This window comes from Grammomys surdaster, unplaced genomic scaffold (assembly GCF_004785775.1).
Source record: "Grammomys surdaster isolate TR1022 unplaced genomic scaffold, NIH_TR_1.0 136, whole genome shotgun sequence".
Lineage (NCBI taxonomy): Eukaryota > Metazoa > Chordata > Mammalia > Rodentia > Muridae > Grammomys > Grammomys surdaster.
In genome coordinates this window covers 15,183,428-15,202,763 of record NW_021604594.1, presented here as the reverse complement: position 1 = coordinate 15,202,763, position 19,336 = coordinate 15,183,428, and the positions used below count along the sequence as shown (strand labels likewise).

Genomic DNA, 19,336 nt, shown 5'->3' with positions numbered 1-19,336 from the left:
TTGTTATGAAGTTCTCTTTCTTTTTTGGGTCTTTGTGTGGTTTAGGTATGAGTGTAATTTTGGCTTCATAGAATGAATTGGGTAGTGTTCCTTCTGTTTCTATTTTGTGGAACCGTTTATAGAGAATTGGTATTAAGTTTTCTTTGAAGGTCTGATAGAATTCTGCACTAATACCATCTGGTCCCGGACTTTTTTTTTGGTGGGGAGACTTTTAATGACTGCTTCTATTTCTTTTGGGGTTTATGGCACTGTTTAGATGGTTTAGCTGCTCCTGATTTAACATTGGTAACTGGTATTTGTCTAGAAAATTGTCCATTTCATCCAGATTTTCCAATTTTGTTGAATATATGCTTTTGTAGTAGGATCTGATGATTTTTTGAATTTCCTCAGTTTCTGTTGTTGTGTCACCCTTTTCAGTTCTGACTTTATTAATTTGGATACTGTCTCTCTGCCCTCTGATTAGTCTGGCTAAGGGCTTATCTATCTTGCTGATTTTCTCAAAGAACTAGCTCCTGGTTTTGTTGATATTTTGTATAGTTCTTTTTGTTTCTACTTGGTTGATTTCAGCCCTGAATTTGATTATTTCCTGCCAACTACTCCTCTTGGGTGTATTTGCTTCTTTTTGTTCTAGAGCTTTCAGGTGTGTTGTCAAGTTGCTAGTATATCCTCTCTCCAGTTTCTTTTTGTAAGCACTTAGAGCTATGAGTTTTCCTCTTAGCATTGCTTTCATTGTGTTCCATAAGTTTTGGTATGATGTGTCTTCATTTTCATTAAATTCTAAAAAGTCTTTAATTTCTTTCTTTATTTCTTTTCTGACCATATTATTATTGAGTAGAGTGTTGTTTCCACGTGAATTTGGGCTTTCCATTGTTTTTGTTGTTATTGAAGACCAGCCTTAGTCCATGGTGATCTGACAGGATACATGAGATTATTTCAATTTTTTTGTATCTTTTGAGGCCTGTTTTGCCATCAATTATATGGTTTATTTTGGAGAGGGTTCCATGAGGTGCTGAGAAAAAGGTTTTGTTTTAGGGTGGAATCTTCTATAGATGTATGTTAAATCCATTTGGTTCATAACTTCTGTTAGTTTCACTGTATCTCTGTTTGGTTTCTGTTTCTATGATCTGTCCATTGCTGAGAGTGGGGTGTTGAAGTCTCCCACTATTATTGTGTGACCTGTAATGTGTGCTTTGAGCTTTAGTAAGGTTTCTTTTATGAAAGTGGGTGCTCTTGCATTTGGCACATAGATGTTCAGAATTGAGTTCATGTTGGTTGTCTTTTCCTTTGATGAGTATGAAATGTCTTTCCTTATCCTTTTTGATACCTTTAAGTTGAAAGTTGATTTTATTTGATATTAGAATGGCTACTCCAGCTTGTTTCTTAGGACCATTTGTTTGGAAAATTGTTTTCCGGTCTTTTACTCTAAGGTAGTGTCTGTCTTTGTCACTGAGGTGGGTTTCCTGTATGTAGCAGAATGCTGGGTCCTGTTTACATATCCAGTCCGTTAGTCTATGTCTTTTTATTGGGGAATTGAGTCCATTTAGGTTAAAAAATATTAAGGAGAGGAGATTGCTGCTTCCTGTTATTTTTGTCATTAGTGGTGACATTGTTTGTGTGGTTATCTTCTTTTGGATTTGTTGGAAGAGGATTATTTTCTTACTCTTTCTATGGTATAATTTCCTTCCTTGTATTGGAGCTTTAATGCTATTATCCTTTGTAGTGCTGGGTTTGTGGAAAGATATTGTGTAAATTTGGTTTTGTCATGGAATATCTTGGTTTTTCCATCTATTGTAATTGAGAGTTTTTCTGGGTATAGTAGACTGGGCTGGCATTTGTGTTCTCTTAAGGTCTGTATGACATCTGTCCAGGATCTTCTCGATTTTATAGTATCTGGTGAGAAGTCTGGTGTAATTCTGATAGGTCTGCCTTTATATGTTACTTGACCTTTTTCCCTTACTGCATTTAATATTCTCTCTTTGTTTTGTGCATTTGGTGTTTTGATTAGTATGTTACAGGAGGTATTTCTTTTCTAGTCTAGTCTATTTGGAGTTCTGTAGGCTTCTTGTATGTTTATGGGCATCTCATTCTTTAGGTTAGTGAAGTTTTCTTCTATAATTTTGTTGAAGATATTTATTGGCCTTTTAGTTTGGGAATCTTCACTCTCTTCTATATCTATTATCCTTAGGTTTGGTTTTCTCATTGTGTCCTGGATTTCCTGGATGTTTTGTGTTAAGAACTTTATGCATTTTGCATTTTCTTTGACAGTTGTGTTAATATTTTCTATGGTATCTTCTGTACCTGAGATTCTCTCTTCTATTTCTTGCATTCTGTTGGTGATGCTTGCATCTATGACTCCTGATTTCTTTCCTAGGTTTTCTATCTCCAGAGTAGTCTCCCTTTGTGATTTCTTTATTGTTTCTACTTCCATTTTTATGTCTTGGATGGTTTTGTTCAATTCCTCCACCTGTTTGGTTGTGTTTTCTTGTAATTCTTTAAGGGATTTTTGTGTTTACTTTTTAAGGGCTTCTACTTGTATACCTGTATTCTCAATTTGTTTGAGAGTGTTATTTATGTCCTTCTTAAAGTCCTTTATCATCACCATTAGAAGTGATTTTAAATCTGAATCTTGCTTTCCTGGTGATATGAGGAATTCAGGACTTTCTAATGTGGGAGAACTAGGTTCTGATGATGCCAAGTACCCTGGGTTGCTAATGCTTATGTTCTGGATCTCCTTAGTGCTACTTGCGCTGTCTCTGACTGGAGGCTGTCTTTCCTATTATCTTGGTTATGTCAGAACTATTTGGGGTGGGTGTTGCCGCTGAGGTTAGAGCTGCTGCCCGATATCTGCTCAGTGCTCGGTTGCAGACAGGAAGGAATCAGTGTTCCAGGCTTGGAGTGAATTTCTGGGTCCCAGTTACTCCCTGTTTGGGGCAGGTGCTGCTGTCTCCTTACCTGAGAAACTGCCTGGGTTACAGCTCCTGAGAGCCCTGCTTCCTCTGGGTTTTGTGAGATTGGGTACAGTGCTGCCACCCAAGATCTGCTCAGTGCTCGGGCACAGACCGGAAGAATATATAACTTTTAACGCCAGAAAATTTTTTAGTAAAATTCTTTTTTTTGGTTTTTTGAGACAGGGTTTCTCTGTATAGCCCTGGCTGTCCTGGAACTCACTCTGTAGACCAGGCTGGCCTCGAACTCAGAAATCCGCCTGCCTCTGCCTCCCAAGTGCTGGGATTAAAGGTGTGTGCCACCTTTAATTTTTAGTAAAATTCTTAAGCCAACATAAATGATGATTTTTTACAGTCTCACTAACAGCACACTCCAAAATATGTTTTGAAAGTGAATATTTATAGATGTAAGTCCAGGAAAATAAATATCTCATTAGAGGACATCCTCTTTAAAAGCTTAAACATCCATTTTATTCCATCCAGTTAAGAAATGATCTGAGTCCAAACAAATCACTCTGGGAGCAGAAGTGTTAGTCTTTTAATTTCCTCTCAGTAAGGATAAAGAACAGACCTAAACGGATGAAGATGGCCTTCATATAGGAGTGCTTCAAACTGGCTAAGTTTGGCAAGGAAAGAGTAGGTGCCTGGCAGTTTGTTTGTTTGTTCCTAATTGTTTATATGTCTTCTCCTGAGATATGGTCTCACATTGTAGTCTAAGCTAGCTTTGATTGTGCAATCTTGCTACCTCAGCCTTCCAAATATATGAATATGCATCTCAGTACCAAGTTAACATAGTAGTTTTTTAAATACAGATTCTAGGGAGTAGAGAGATGGCTCAGTGGGTAAGAGCCTTTTGCTGCTCTCCAGGTTTCAATTCCCATCACCCACATGGTGGTTCACAACCATCTGTAACTCTAGACTCAGGGAATCCAATTCCCTCTTCTGGCCTCTGTAGTCACCAGGCACACACAAAATACATTCAAGCAAAACACCCATGCATATACCATTAAAATTAAAACAAATAAAATAAGATACCTATTCTAAGCTCAATAATAGGAGAGCCCTCCACCATGGCCCTCTCTCAACAGATTGAAAGGACCAAGTTAACCCCATTGACACGCTCTTGTGTCACAGGACCTGGAGTCTGCCATAGGGTTTCCTTCTTGGACCTGAGATATTACCAAAGCACCACACGTGTAGAAGGATCCTAAAAATATATATTAAAAAAACCCTTCAAAATCATATGGCTTGTGCTTACCTTAAACTATCCCGATAGCTGCCTCTGGAAAAGTTCCTCTCAAGTGTACCACCTTCAGTTGCATCTTTTCCTGTTTAACACATGAGCCATTCCTTAGAACACACAATAAGCATGGCCTTATTTACATAGAAATTTCTGATTGCCTAGAAGGTAATTACTGCATTGGATATCCAGACATCTTGTTAACTTATTGCAATAAAATAAAATAATAAAAACTTGAAATTTGTCCAACACATTTAAAAAAATCAAAATACTCAGTAAGACTGACTTGTGTAAAATGAGTGCTGGCTGGTTTTTTCTATAGACTTAAGACTCTTTTAGTATGATTTTTTTTTAAAAAAAAATGATTTCCATTCATTCTTCTGGCCCTCTGGGCTTCTCCTCTACCCACCCCCACACCTGATCCTGTTCAGCTTTTCCCTTCCCCATCCCCTCTCCCACCCAGCTCCCTCTCTCCCTCTGCCTCTCATGATTATTTTCTTCCCCCTTCTAAATGCGATTGAAGCCTCCTCACTTGGGCCTTTCTGTTTGTTACACTGCTTATGGTCTGTGGGTTGTATCCTAGGTTTTCTGTACTTTTGGCTAATATCCATTTATCAGTGAGTACATGCCATGCATGTCCTTTTGATCTGGGTTAGGAGAGAAGCCCAGAGGGCCAGGAGAATGAATGGAAATATTGACCCTTGAGAAGACAGAGGAGTGGGGACCCTCTAGAAAGTACCAGAGACCTGGGAGTTGGGTGACCTTAGCTAAAATGCCCAACAATGGGGAGAGGGAACTCAGAGAGTCCACCTCTAGTAGATAGGCAGAGCCTCAAGTGAAGGGACTGGGTTACTAACTCATAGTCAAAATTTCTGACCCAGAATTGTTCCTGTCTAAAACAACTACCGGGACAAAAATGGAGAAGAGATTGAAGAAAAGGCAGTTCAATGACCAGCCCAACTTGGGATCCATCTCATGGCAAGGCACAAAGACCTGACACTATTACTGATGCTATGATGTGCTTACAGATGGGAGCCTGGCATGTCTGTCCTCTGAGAGGCCCTACCAGCAGCTGACTGAGACAGGAGAAGATACTTCACCCAACCATTAGACTGAAGTCGGGGATCCCTATGGTTGAATTAGGGAAAGGATTGAAGAAGTTGAAGGGGAGGGCAATCCCATAGGAAGACCAGCAGTCTCAACTAACCCAGACCCCAGGGAGCTCCCAGAGCCTGAGCCACCAACCAGGAACATACACTGGCTGATCTGAGGCCCTTGACACATATATAGCAGAGGACTGCCTGGTCTGGCCTCAGTGGTTAAAGATGCACTTAATCCTCAAGAGACTTGAGGCCCCAGGGAGGGGGAGGTCTAGTGGAGGGAGAGCACCCTCTCAGAGGCAAAAGTGGAGGATGAATGAGATGAGGAACTGTGGGAGGGAGTACTGGGAAGGGAGAGCAACAGCTGGAACGTAAATAAATAAAATAATTAATTAATTAATGGAAAACCAGCAAACTTTCAAAACTTTCTTAGATTTCATGTGTTAAACATGCAATAGTTATGCCTAATTCTGTATATGAGTGCATGGGCGATGGTGGAGAAAGTAAAAAAAATGGATGATTTATTAACTCTGTATAACCACTAAGTCTGAAAGTTCAGATGGAGAAAAAGAAGGCATAGTCAGGTCTGGAGTGTCTATCTCCATTTGAAAATAAGTGCTAAACATTTAGTCATTGTTTAATTCATGCAATGATAATGAGAATCCTCCATATGCCTGATACATCTAGGCAGCCTGTCCTACTTAAAAAATGGTAGAATTGAAAGCAAAAAACCTTGGGTTTAGTTAGCTCTGTGACTTGATCAGATAACTTAGCCTTCTTTGTTTTATTTTTTCCCCTTATCAACTGCCTAATGTTTGCTGGGCTTTGCATGAATAATCAATGCATATTCACAAGCATATAAATTCATCCATAACCATAAATGTTAATTATTTAGTATAATATTTGGGCCAAAGAGAAAGAGATACTTGCCCTTTTCGCCTGTTTCTTTGTGAGCATTATCTCCTTGGCTTTGCAGGGTCACAAGCATGAAGTAGACACCTTTTCTTTCTAACAGCTCTTCATGGGTTCCTCTTTCCACAGCTGCTCCATGCTCAAAACCAATGATCACATCTGCAACTCTGACTGTTGATAGGCGATGGGCAACTGAGATGATTGTGTGCCCATGTTGGATCTGTACAAAGACAAGATGTACTCTTAAATAAGACTATAGGTCAGCACCAATGCCAACTTCATACTATCCCTGAGTTCACAAGGAAGTCTGCTTTGGGCCCTAGGAATATCCTTACACTTACACAGGCTGTGCATATATCAGAAATAGTCATTAGTTTCTTGTAGCCATAATTCACATCACAGATTGATCATATTGTGATAATTAATCAATAGTTTAATAAAATGGGGATAAATCATGTTGCACTTCATATGAGTTTTAATTTTATGTTACATCTTTGGTGAGTAAATCATAACCATGTTCTATTCATCACTAAATAGATGGTAATTGACCAATATTTTATAAATTTTCAGACCGAATATATTGACTTGTTAGTTTTACTCCCTTCTTGAAGGACCTGTAAAAATGAATTGACTCTCCACAAACCTTATTCAGTGCTCTCTGTACTCTGGCTTCACTCTCATTGTCCAGTGCCGAAGTAGCCATGTCCAGAAGCAGGACCTTGGGATTCCGTATAAGGGCTCGAGCGATGGCTATCCTTTGCTTCTGTCCACCACTCATCTGGCCTCCTCCTTCTCCAACAAGGGTGTCAAATTTCTAGGAATCATGAAGAAGATGAATTTTATGGCTTCAGACAGCGATCCAGTATCCCTTCTAACTTTTTTCTCCAGTGTGAATTTTTACAGGTCCAACATTTAATGAAAGAAATACCCTTTTCCAAAAGAACTAACCAATCAATATTTACATATGAGATAATGAATACATTGAACTGTGTGAATGTTTCTTTTTAGTTCATGCTCAAATAAAAATTGTCAGCCAAAATGAAAATTGATCAATCTTGAAACTCCATCCTAGGGGACTAAGTTACATTCCAGTCTTTTCTCTTTTCTCCTACTGAACACAAAGCAAAACACAACACTACAGTTGTCTCTATATTGTGAACAAAAGATAAAGCTGGTTTTGTACCCCTGCTGTCACAGCTAGTCCTGACCTAGCATCCCACAGAACTAAGTTCACATGGAAATTTAACAATGGAGTATTGGAAGTCAGATTCTTGACTTTCAGAGTATCAGCCAAAAAGGGTTAAGCACTTTACCACAGATAAAAAAGCATGGTGTTGAAATTCTACACATATCATCTCATGTAGTCCTCATAGAACCCCAGGAGGCAAGTACTATTATTTGTCGTAATTATTGAACAAGGAGATTCTGAACACAAAGAGTTAAACTAGCCTGCCTGAAGCTCATAAAGCTAGAAAGTGGAGAAGTAGGTTTGATACTGACACAGGGTAATTCTAAAGCATTATTCTCATTAGCTACTAGGGTATGGCATCCTCATAATGACAATGCTATCCAAGACAGTGATTTAGAAGGTGTGGTGTTTGGATGAAAATTGCCTCCATAAACTCATAGGGAATGGCATTATTTAAAAGGATTAGGACGTGTGGCCATGTTGGAGTAGGTACAGCCTTATTGGAGGAAGTGTGTCACTGGGGGTAGAGGGGTGCTTTGAGGTTTCAGAAGCTCAAGTCAGACCCAGTGGCTCTCTATCTTCCTATTACTTGTGGATCCATATATATAACTCTCAGCTAACTCCCCAGCACCACATCTCTCTGTGTGTCACCATGCTTCAAGTCGTGAGCATAATGGACTAAACCTTTGAACTGTAAGCTAGCCCCAGTTGAATGTTGTCCTTTATAAGGGTTGCTGTGGTCATGGTGTCTCTTCACAGCAATAAAACCCTAAGACAAAGGGGGCATGAAATATTTTCAAGGTCAGTGTCTCTGGAACTTGACCTGCTGTGACTTTCTGACTTTCCTTTTTATATATTGTATACACACACACACACACACACATTGTATTTATATATTGTAGAATTTGACCTCACAGAACACCATTCTTCATCTGCAGATGTGCATAATAGTAGTAGCTACTTGACAAAGTTTGTTGTGAGGGTTAAATGAGCTAATAGATGGGCAGTACTAGAACAAAGCCCGCCATGTATTAAAAGCCATGCTTATATCATTAGTAATCGTCCTGTGACTTAAAGATCATAATGTCAAACATAGACATGGTGATCATACAAGAATGGAGACGTAATGAAGAATTCTTTCAGTTTGCGAGATTCAGGTCTAAAAGCAACAGTAGTTAAGCTGTGTAAGCATAAGAAAACCGAAGCGTGCGGGCAGTGGTAGTTATGGTCTAGATCTTAAATGTCCTCTGCAATGGCTGATGTTGCCAACTTGATGGATTTGAAACCACCTAGGAGACACACCTTTGGGCACTTTTGAGGGCACCTCCAGAAATGGTAATCTGTGAAGAGGAGAGCTACCCATGTGGATAACCACTCTCCCTTGAGCTGGGATGAAAAAATAAACAAATAAAAAGCCAGCTCAGCACAGCATTCATCTCTCTCTGTTTCCTGTCCACACTTAAGTGTGTTCAGCCATGTCATGTTCATACCACCATGCTAACCCTGCCATGTTGGACCGTATCCTCAAACTGTTAGAATAAATCCTCTCTGAAGTTGTGTCTTATCGAGTTTTTTTTTCACCTTGTGACATTGTTGAGAGCCAATAGAAGCTTTAAAAGTAACTTTGTGGGAGAAAGTTGGTTCACTGAGTGAGGGGTGGAGGCTGAGGGATGGGGAAATATATCCTTGAAACAGACATCAGGACTTTAGCCCTTCCTCTCTTTCTTTCTGCTTCCTGGCTTCTGAAAGGTGAGTTGTTATGCTCTACTGCACACTCCCCCCACTATGATGTTCTATCTTGCCACGAGCAAGAAAAACAGCTGACCTTTAATTAGAGCCTCTGAAACCACATGCCTGGATAAATTTTCCTCCTTGTTATTCTTGGATATTTTTTCATAGTAACTGAAAAGTGATTAACCAGCAAAAACAAATATTTATCAAGCATTGCTTCATGACAAATATTGCAAAACTTTCAATATGTGCTTAATAGGTAGACCAAGAAATTATATCTATACCAAAGGGACATTTTTAAAAGATAGAGCTCCACTTTCATAGATATCAACCATATACACAATGTATTTTTGTGTGAAAGGAAAAACATAGGACATTTCTAGGCATAAATCTAGAGTGTGCCATTAAGAATTTAAGGACTGAGGATTTAAGTGAAAAGAGCTAATTCTTCCTTTGATGACTTCTGCACTCCCCTGGACTGTAGGTAGGGTACCTGTGGCAGGGCCATAATGAAGTTGTACGCATTAGCATCTTTGGCGGCTTGGACTATGTCTTCCATTGTTGCATCTTCTCTGCCGAAACGGATGTTTTCTGCAATAGTGGTGGAGAACAGAACTGGCTCCTGTTCCACGACCCCAATTTGATCTCTCAGCCACCGGATGTTAAGAGAGCGAATGTCATGGCCATCCAGAGTCACCTAGAGAGGAGAAGAGCATCACACAGCTTGTTGTCCTTCAAGCTTTGGAGTCATAAAGTTAGGTGATGCTTGGCCACTGGGGAGAATAACCAGAGTCTAAGAAGACCATAATAGAAACAATTTCTATGGAAATGGGCCTGTTGTACAAGGATGTCAGTGTGCGATTGAACTGAGTTTAGCTGTACAGAAATTCATTGTAGAAACTCAGGTAGTGTAAAAGTCACTTAATTTCTCACTACCAGCCTCAGAATGGGCACATTTTTAATTTCTCAGGAGAGTAACTAGTTGTTCACCAGACTCTGAATATGTTTGTTGACTTTTGGCTTGTGTCCAAAAAAAATAGAACTTAAAAAGATACAATAAAAGTAAACAGTAGCCTCCATCTTGTATGTGTGCTTTATAGTAAATCTTGTTTTTAAATCTGATTCATCAAATAACACTTTGCTGCTCAAAGCAGTTGATACTATAAATGTGAACAAACTAAAAATGTGAAGAAAGAAAGAAAGAGAGAGAGAGAGAGAGAAGAGGGAGGGAGGGAAGGAAGGAAAGAGGAAGGAAGGAAGGAAGGGAGGGAGGGAGGGAGGGAGGAAGGAAAGAAGGAAGGAAGAAAAAGAAAGAAAGAAAGAAAGAAAGAAAGAAAGAAAGAAAGAAAGAAAGAAAGAAGCATTATAGGAAAATGTTAAAAGCCATTAATTAAAAAAAAATCAATTTGACAACACCACCACTTGTATTCCCTTGCCCCTCCATGTTGAGAAGTTTCTGGAAATACATACCATGCCTTCACAGGGGTCATAGAATCTCTGAATGAGCTGTAGTGCTGTACTCTTCCCAGCCCCGCTAGATCCCACAAGAGCTGTAGTTTCCCCTGGCTTAATGACCATGCTGAGGTTATTTAAAATCTGGGGAGGAAAGAACATTTTTAAAAACTTTATAATGTCACTGTGCACTTAGCCAAGCAATGAGACCATACATAGGATGCTTCGTGTGAATCTGTGTCCTGTATCCATGCCTCCTGCATCCTGCATAAGTGTAAATGTGTATGCATGTTTACTCATGCCCCTCAGCACTGTCCACATATATCTGTCCATCAACAACAAAAGAAGACTGTCTGGAAAGAGGCTTTGCTATTAGCATGTTGCTTAATAGCTGTGCCCAACAATAAAAATGATAATGTAATAACACTGGTAAATAAGCAAGGGTCACCTTTAAATTTATGCCTCAAAATCTAATTTAAAATACATCTGACATATTAGAATACCCCAAGGAGTCGATCTCAATTAGTTACATAAGAAGCTCCCGTAAGTCACAAGTGTAATAATAATTCATGGACTAAGGGTCAGAAATAAACCAATTTGAAGATGATGTTTGAATGGTATGTGAGTATATTATTTGAATAAGTTTTCCTAGTAAATGTGTGTGCTGTGTTTCTAGGTCTAAAACTCTGTGAAGGGCTTGGACTAAATGTTAGCAGGTGAAATAGGGTTTAGTTTTGTGAGTATAATGGAAATATTAATAAAAGGAAAACAGAGATGCTAAGTTCTGGATGAATACAAGCATTATTTCAAAGCCAGTTCATTCAAGAGAGCTGATTGGACTTTCCTATAGAGTGGAGTTACCTCCAATGATACTGCCCCATAGGTGCTAGAAAACAGTATATCTCCCTTACTGTGTGCCCTGGACAATCACTGAGCCCAAGATGCAAGAGAGCAACAGCGCCATGTGGCTTTCCTACAAGGACTAATGCAAAGCAGCTCACAGCTGCTAGCTCTGCTAGTCACACTGCCTCCCTCACTCCGCACCACCTTCTGTGGTTTCCAACGAGGTGGTGATTGAAAGCTGTGCTACTTGGTTGTTTTGATTGCCTTACCACATACCTAGAATGGCAGGACCTGCCACTCATTTCAACAGAGGATCACATGACTCAGCCTGAGCCTTGTGCCAGACCGTGTTCCACCCAGAGAGATTCGCACATTATGATCATCATTAAGACATGCACATTATAATCATCACTAAGACATTCACCGTGTCCCTAATTTGGCACAATACCAAAGGACACGTCCAGAGAAACACATTCCTGTCTTCTGTTCCAGGAAACTGAGTCGGCACTTAAGAAAACAGTGTGTGGTTCTGGAAATGAATTACTCAAGAGCCAAAAACATCAGGCCAAAGGTAGACACTCACCGTCACATCTGGTCGAGAAGGATAGTGGAAGGTCACATTGTGGAATTCGATTTCACCCTTGACTCGGTCTAGCTTGTAACCATCTCCTGACATGCAGTCGATGACAGGTTGCTGGAGTGCAAAGATATTGTATTTGTGACAATGCATGATACATACATGTTGTATCCATCTTGATATTGGGTAACACACAAAGTAAAACTGGGACTGGAGAGATATCTCTGTAGTTAAAAGCACTCACTGCTCCTGCAAAGGACCCAGGTTCAATTCCCAGCACCCCCAAGATAGGTAGTTCTCAATCATCCATAACTTTGTTGCCAAGGCTTCTAATATTCTCTTTCTCTTTTGACTTCCACAGGCACCAAGGATACATGTAGTGCACATACATGCATGTAGGCAAAATACACACAAAAGTAAAATGAATGAATCTAATAAAAAATTTTAAAGTATAACCTTTCTGGGTAAAATATTGCAGAGATGTGTAAAGATAAATCACTTTAATATTCCATATTTACAAGAGTGATACCAGTTATTACTTACTGTTGAGATTGCTGAGTTATTATTATACTACAATATATTATTATTGAATGTGATTTTGATACAATAGCAGAGAGTTTTATTTATTTAATTGATATTATTTGTTACATTATTACCATAAGCCTATAGATTGCTGACATTATATAATGTTATAAAACCATTGTTCATTGACACATAATAAGCAATAGTAATATGGTTAGTATTCATTGTAATGTATTATATTACTGAGATGATGGGAGGCAAAGTACAAAGTCTTTTAATGTACTGTTTGCATTTACATTATCGCTGTATTCTAGTTAGACAGGGAGGAACCTCTGAGAGTGTTTCCTGTCCAGGGTAATATAGCTACCCAGCTAGGCTGGGGCTAGTAACACATTTGGCAGGCAATGCAGATGACGAGCAAAATTAAGTGTCCACAAAATGTCCCATATCACCAACTTCCAGCTGTACCCTGACCTCACTCTGCTGTTACTGATGAGACTGATCTAAAACAACCATTCTGGCTAACCAGATAAGGAAGAGGGCCACTTGTTCCTCTTAGGACACTCCAGGTTCAACTTTGTCCATCGTCCACAGCAGTAATAACAATTCATGACCATAGCCCCTTCAGAGGATATACTGGAGTCTATTTCCTTTTTCTGAAGTGTTTAATAAGGATAATAAAATAAAATGTAACTGTCTTAATTCTCGATTGATTTCATAGAAGCTTTGCAGGCATCACTTGATTTGAGACTGTGACAGTCCTAGGGAGAAGGTAACATTAGAAAAGGTCAAAGAGGTTCAAAGAGATAGCTCAGTGGTTAAGAGCACTAACTGTTCTTCCAGAGGTCCTGAGTTCAATTCCCAGCAACCACATGGTGGCTCACAACCATCTGTAATGGGATCTGATGCCCTCTTTTGGAATGTCTGAAGACAGCTACAGTATAATCATATACATAAAATAAATAAGTGTTTAAAAGAAAAGATCAAAAGGCTGGAGAGATGGCTCAGTCATTACTTGCTCTTCAGAGGACCCAAATTCAGACCCTAGCTCCCATAATGGGAGACTCATGGAGTCTTTAAGATTTCTGACCTGCACTCACATGCACAGACAGACAGATAGACATATATACAAACACACAATAAAAAACAAAAATAAAACAAATCTTTTTCAAAGGGAAAATATCAACATATTCTAGGTCATGGAACTCACAACACAAAACAGTTTCCTCGGGTAGATAACAATCTCATTGTAGCCAAAACCAAAACCAAAAACAACAAAAAGCCCACTCATACTTCAGGTGACCCATGGCTCTTGGTCCATGTCATTTTCTCAAAGAGAAAAAAGAGCAGAGTCCTACCTTCTCCCTTCTGTTCTTGGTCTGTGGTTACCTGACAGGATTTTCAATGTATGTCTATAAATTAACCAATAATATCCCCCCAGGAATATCAAGGTTCTTTATAAATTTAAAGAGACGTCCTGCCAGAAGAGCATCCAGGCTCATAAGCATGACCATAAGAAGTTTCCCATCCCTCCAGCCTTTGTTCATTCCCATTGGACATTCTTGATTCCTTGAGTCCACCAAGCTCTTTCCCAACCTAGATGTTTCTCAACCAGGAATTCCTGGGTTTTTTTGTTGTTGTGTTGTTCTTACTTCCCACGTCCTCCGTTAAAGACTCCTCCCACTAGCCAGTCATAACACATTGTGACACCTATTTTATCTCTTTCATTGGATTTAGTACTGTCTGATGTTATCTTTAAATGTTTATTTCTTGATGTGTGTAGTAGTACATGCCTTTAATCCCTACACACACACACACACACACACACACTCACTCACACATATAAGCCAGAGGCAGGTGGATCTCAGGGTCAGGTCTATGTAGTGAGTACCAGACTAGCCAGGACAACATGGTGAGACCCTGTCTCAAAGAAATTCTTTTTTTTTTTTTTTAATGGGCATCTCCCAGTATAAGAATGACAGCAGGGACATAAAGTGCCCCAGCTATTGGGACCCATCCAAGTACATACCCCATTAACTATTTCTTTTGACTTTTACATACCCTGTCTATTGTTTGAAAAATACTGGTAGCTGCTGAACACCCAGTGGAGAAGATTTCCAAGCAAGAAGATGCATGGCCAATATTCATAGCTGCTACTATAACACAGAGGAAAATCTGAAAACAAAAAACAACCCATAATTTGCTTATGTTTTTGCGAGTTTGTACATAATGACATTTACCATTGGAATATCCTTATGAATTCTTAAGATTTCTCAGAAACATTTTTAAAGTTAAGTAGTTAGTTTAAGGGCTTTTCCGAAATACATAGAATTTTTTTTGCTTTGTAAAGTCTTTCTCCATAGTTATACTTTAAAATACCATTTTCCCCTTCTACAGAGTGGAAGAACTGAGTGAGTGATGCAAACAGGCAGATAACAGTAGATCTTGGCTAAGCTTTTTTAAGACCACCCTCTCCAGCGACCTCCCACCTCAGCAAAGCAAGTCTTCCTGTACCCTAGATCTGAGCCCAGCAAACACATTCTATAAAAGCCTACTAGTAAATAGGTCAGGCCATATGGGTTCTGAATCCATGTGTATACAGACTATATGGTACACAAGCAAGTGTAGCAATGTGTAAATAAATGAATGACCATGGATATGTCCCAATAAAAGTATATTTATGAAAAAAATGGATAAGGAATATATTTGCACCAGTGACTCTTTTACTGAGTCATTGGAGTCTTCAATTGAAGACCAGGGGTCAAACTTTGGCTTAGCCTGGCTTTATATAAAAGGTATTGCCTCGAGCAATTTTCTCTATGGAGGTTCTTAGAGAAGCCAGAAGCGAGAGAAGACAGACTCACATCCAATATGATTGCAGTAGATGGCACACATCCCAGGCAAGACGTTCTCACCAGAAATACCATAGCTTATCCTTGTGCACAGGAAGGTAAGAAGAAGCTAATGCATAGGGCACCCTTCTAAGGAGTTATGATCTGTATCTCTTATAACATAGATCTGGAGGCAGGAAAGCCCACTAATGGGACAGTCCTAAGTCATTGAGACCTGAGCTCAAATCATACTTGATACCTCCTAGCACATATTAATTGACCTCATGGCTGCCTTTCATTTTTGTAGTAGAATCATGGCACCAATCACAGAATTAAGTAATGCAAATTATTTATGGTAATTACATTAAACACCTTGCTCAGTGCCTGATGCCTTATATGCACCGAGAGAATATTGTTTTCTATTACTGCCATTATTCTTTATTACTGAAACCTGAAATGTAAATAAAAACCCAAGATTTCATTCGGTTCCTCTTCATCATTCCCTAATAGACCAGAAAGCAAGTTTTTATCTGTACACAAGTGGTACTAATTACAGTAATCTATGTAAGCTGCTTCTCATTTACACCCAAAGCAGTCATAATAATTTTGTGCACAACAATATGTGCTAGATTAATTTGACTGTTAATTACATTAGTGGCTTAAAACATTGAACCCAACTCAAGAAACTCAAGAGTACTCAGCTTTCATAATGGCTGTGTAGAAATAAAACCAAGAACACACACACACACATACACACACACACATACACACACACACATACACACACACACACATACACACACACACACAAGACAGAGTGAGGGAGAGAGAGGGAGAGAGAGAGAGAGATGAGAGGGGGAGAGAGAGAGAGAGAGAGAGAGAGAGAGAGAGAAACATTTAAGAGAGTCTTAACGAAGAAAAAGTATTTTTCCAGGCAAAGTGTAAACAGCACGTTATAGCAAGAAGTTGAGAAGAAGAGGATTATAATTGATGATTAAAACATTAGAGACGCACAGTATGCTATATCTACACACAGTAGGTACTTTAAAAATCATGAAATGACAAACTCCTCAGGGAAGATCTCGCAGGTATGTTTAAACAATGTTGTCAACTTCAAAGTCCATACAATCAAGTTCAAAACAAAGAAGTGCCCCCTGAAAATCTGAATATTTTAAGTAAATTTAGAATTTTTGTTGGCCCATGTTCATAGCTTTCTTTGGCTACTTACAAAATCTGGGTGGCAGGCTGAACATAACATGATAGATGGTCTCATGGTTGAATCCTCAGGAAATTTAAAAAAAAATGAGAACCATAAAACTAGAATCTAGTTGCTATGGTGTTTGAACGAGAATGAGCCTAATAGGTTCATATATTTGAATGCTTCCAACAGTTGGTGGAACTGTTTATGAAGGATTAGGAGGTGTGGTCTTGTTGAAAGAGGTGTGTCACTGGGAGTGGGCTTTGAGGTGTCAAAAGCCCATGCCATTTCCCAGTTAATTCCTTCTCTCCCCCTCCCTCCTTTCTCCCCTCCCTCCCTCCCTCATTCTTAAAACACAAGACGCAATTTTTAAGCTTCTGCTCTAGTGCCTGCCTTCTGTCATGCTCCCCACCGTGACAGTCATGGACTCAGTCTCTGAAACTGAAATCCTCCAATTAACTGTCTTCTATAAGTTGCCTTAGTCATGCTGCCACTTCATGGCAATAGAAAAGCAACTAAATCAGTGACTAAGGTGTTCTAGTTTGATTTCTTGTTGTTGTGACAAACACCATGACCAAAAACAATCTGAAAAGGAAAGAGTTTACTCAGCTTATAAGTCATAGTCTATTATTGAGGGAAGCTGAGACTGAAATCTAAAGAACTGAAACAGAGACCACAGAGGAACCGCCTGTTTTCCATTGGCTTGTTCCCTAGACTTACTTAGCTTGCCTTCTTCTATAGCCCAGGACCATCTGTCTAGGGATGGCACCACTCTCAGTGGGCTGTGCCCTCTGAATGTCAATTAGCAATCAAAACCATGAATCGAAACCATGCTCTACACATGCCCACAGGCCAATCTGATGAAGGTAATTTCTCAACTGTGGGTCCTTATCCAGGTACATAAAGTTAACAACTAAAGCTATGACACACAGGGACTTTTACTCTGAGCTTTCCACTGGAATTGTGTATCATTTAACTTTCAATTTACCAAGCATTTCTCCTCTGAACTTTTATTCATAAATCCCTCTTTCTTCTCATAGGCACAGAATAAAAGAGCAATTTTGCTCAGTGAAAGCCTTTCTACAAAATGAACATCCAAAGCTAACTTCAGCTACTGACACCTTTGATGGGTAAATGTATACAGCTTTTAAATTATTTTCATTACATTTTTTTTGCTTGTTTATTAGGGGGAGCTTGTATGCAGAAATGCAGGGGTTAGGGTGAAAGGAAGACCTGCCTGAATCAGTTACCTCCTCCTTTTTGAGTCTTGGGACTCGAACTCAGGTCTTTGTGCTTAGCAGAAAGAGCTATCTCACCAGTGACAATGTCTAAAGCTTTTAGAAGCAATTACATTGATAAAGAGAAAGAACTTTATAGACAGATCTCAGACCTACAATACTTTAACTTTTCTGATGTACAAAATTAGATCTAAGTTGTAAAGACAATTGGTAGGTCGTGATACCATTAACACTCTCCGTACTCTCTTTTAAAATCTGCATAACACCTGAACATGCGTTATCACATTCAGTATTTTAAAACAAAGTTCAAAGCTATGCCAGCTGTCCATCCATCAAAGACAAAGATGACTTAAACCATCCTGTTGCTTCCTTTTCTTGCTCAGAATGACATGTATTAGATGATCACTCCTATCGACAATGCACAAGCTCTCCTGGTTCCCCTAGAGCTGTGTTTGTAATAAACGGTGGGTTTTTGAATGATAAACTTTCATGTAATGAACTCCTGGTGCTTTTCATTGTTAAAGCTAGTGCCTGTTCCATCAATAATCTTCAGCTGCAACATTTTATTTAATTTAAAAATCTTATATGAAGCAATTTCCGACACCACAGCAAATAAAAAAAGTGTTGTTGGTTTTTTGTCCACTGTGCTTTGGATGGATCTGGCACATAGCAAATGCCGAGTAAATGATTATGGAGTGAATAACTCAAAAAACACTGCAAATTAAAGTAGCTATAACATCCGTGATGTCATAACATCCCACAAATGAATTGTGAAATATGCTTGTATCACTTCTTCGGTTGAAGATGTTACATATCTTGTACTATTATTAGCTTCATTTTTATGGTCTATTCATCTTTAGCTGAGGGGTCAATGACTTCCCATTTTCATGGTATAATTTCTTTTGGGATCAGCTGGAGGATCATTACTGTATAGCTGTAAAATCATTAGTTAATTGGAAATCATTAAATTGCTAAAAGCCCACAGGTTCAACTTCTCTTCACGAAAGTGTCCTAATATCATTGACCCTGCAAGTGGACTTCAGCAAACTACTGAGGCTTTCTTGCCTAAGACATTAAAGGGATTAATTCTCAGGGCTACTATGATGACTTTTCTGACAAGCTAGCAAGAAAGACTATATATAGGAAACAAGGGCAAAGTACCTGGACCAGAGTCCCTGGTGTATACTCTTCCTCATCCAGGACAAGTGTGGAGCCATACCAGAAGGCCAGTGCATAACAGAAGAAAATGAGACACCACATGTACCCAGTGAAGAAGCCCATCACCATTCCTTTCCAAATTCCCCAGCGCTGGGCAAACACAAGATTTTTCTCATACCTGTAAACAAAAAAGGGTTGGCTCAATGCCAGCCAGCCTGAGCAGCTCAAGGCATAATGTTTAATGTGTGTGAGAGTGAGTGTGCCAGTGTGTGTGTGTGTGTGTGTGTGTGTGTGAGAGAGAGAGAGAGAGAGAGAGAGAGAGAGAGAGAGGAAGAAAGAGAAAGAGAAGAAGAGAGAGAGCCTGTGTGTATGTGTGTGTGTGTGTGTGTGTGTGAGAGTG

At 39.3% G+C, this 19,336-nt stretch overlaps 1 protein-coding gene across 2 annotated transcripts in view; it reads right to left on the bottom strand.

The window, feature by feature from the left end:
* Positions 1-19,336, bottom strand: part of Abcb11 (ATP binding cassette subfamily B member 11) — a 106,376-nt gene that overhangs the window by 47,243 nt on the left and 39,797 nt on the right. For both annotated transcript variants that reach the window (XM_028762874.1, XM_028762875.1), the window contains exons 10-17: positions 18,940-19,114; positions 14,573-14,686; positions 11,996-12,106; positions 10,588-10,713; positions 9,611-9,814; positions 6,841-7,011; positions 6,216-6,417; positions 4,204-4,273 (exon numbers count right to left, since the gene is read on the bottom strand). In XM_028762874.1, coding sequence (XP_028618707.1) covers positions 4,204-4,273; positions 6,216-6,417; positions 6,841-7,011; positions 9,611-9,814; positions 10,588-10,713; positions 11,996-12,106; positions 14,573-14,686; positions 18,940-19,114 — 1,173 coding nt within the window. The remainder of the gene's footprint in view (positions 1-4,203; positions 4,274-6,215; positions 6,418-6,840; positions 7,012-9,610; positions 9,815-10,587; positions 10,714-11,995; positions 12,107-14,572; positions 14,687-18,939; positions 19,115-19,336) is intronic.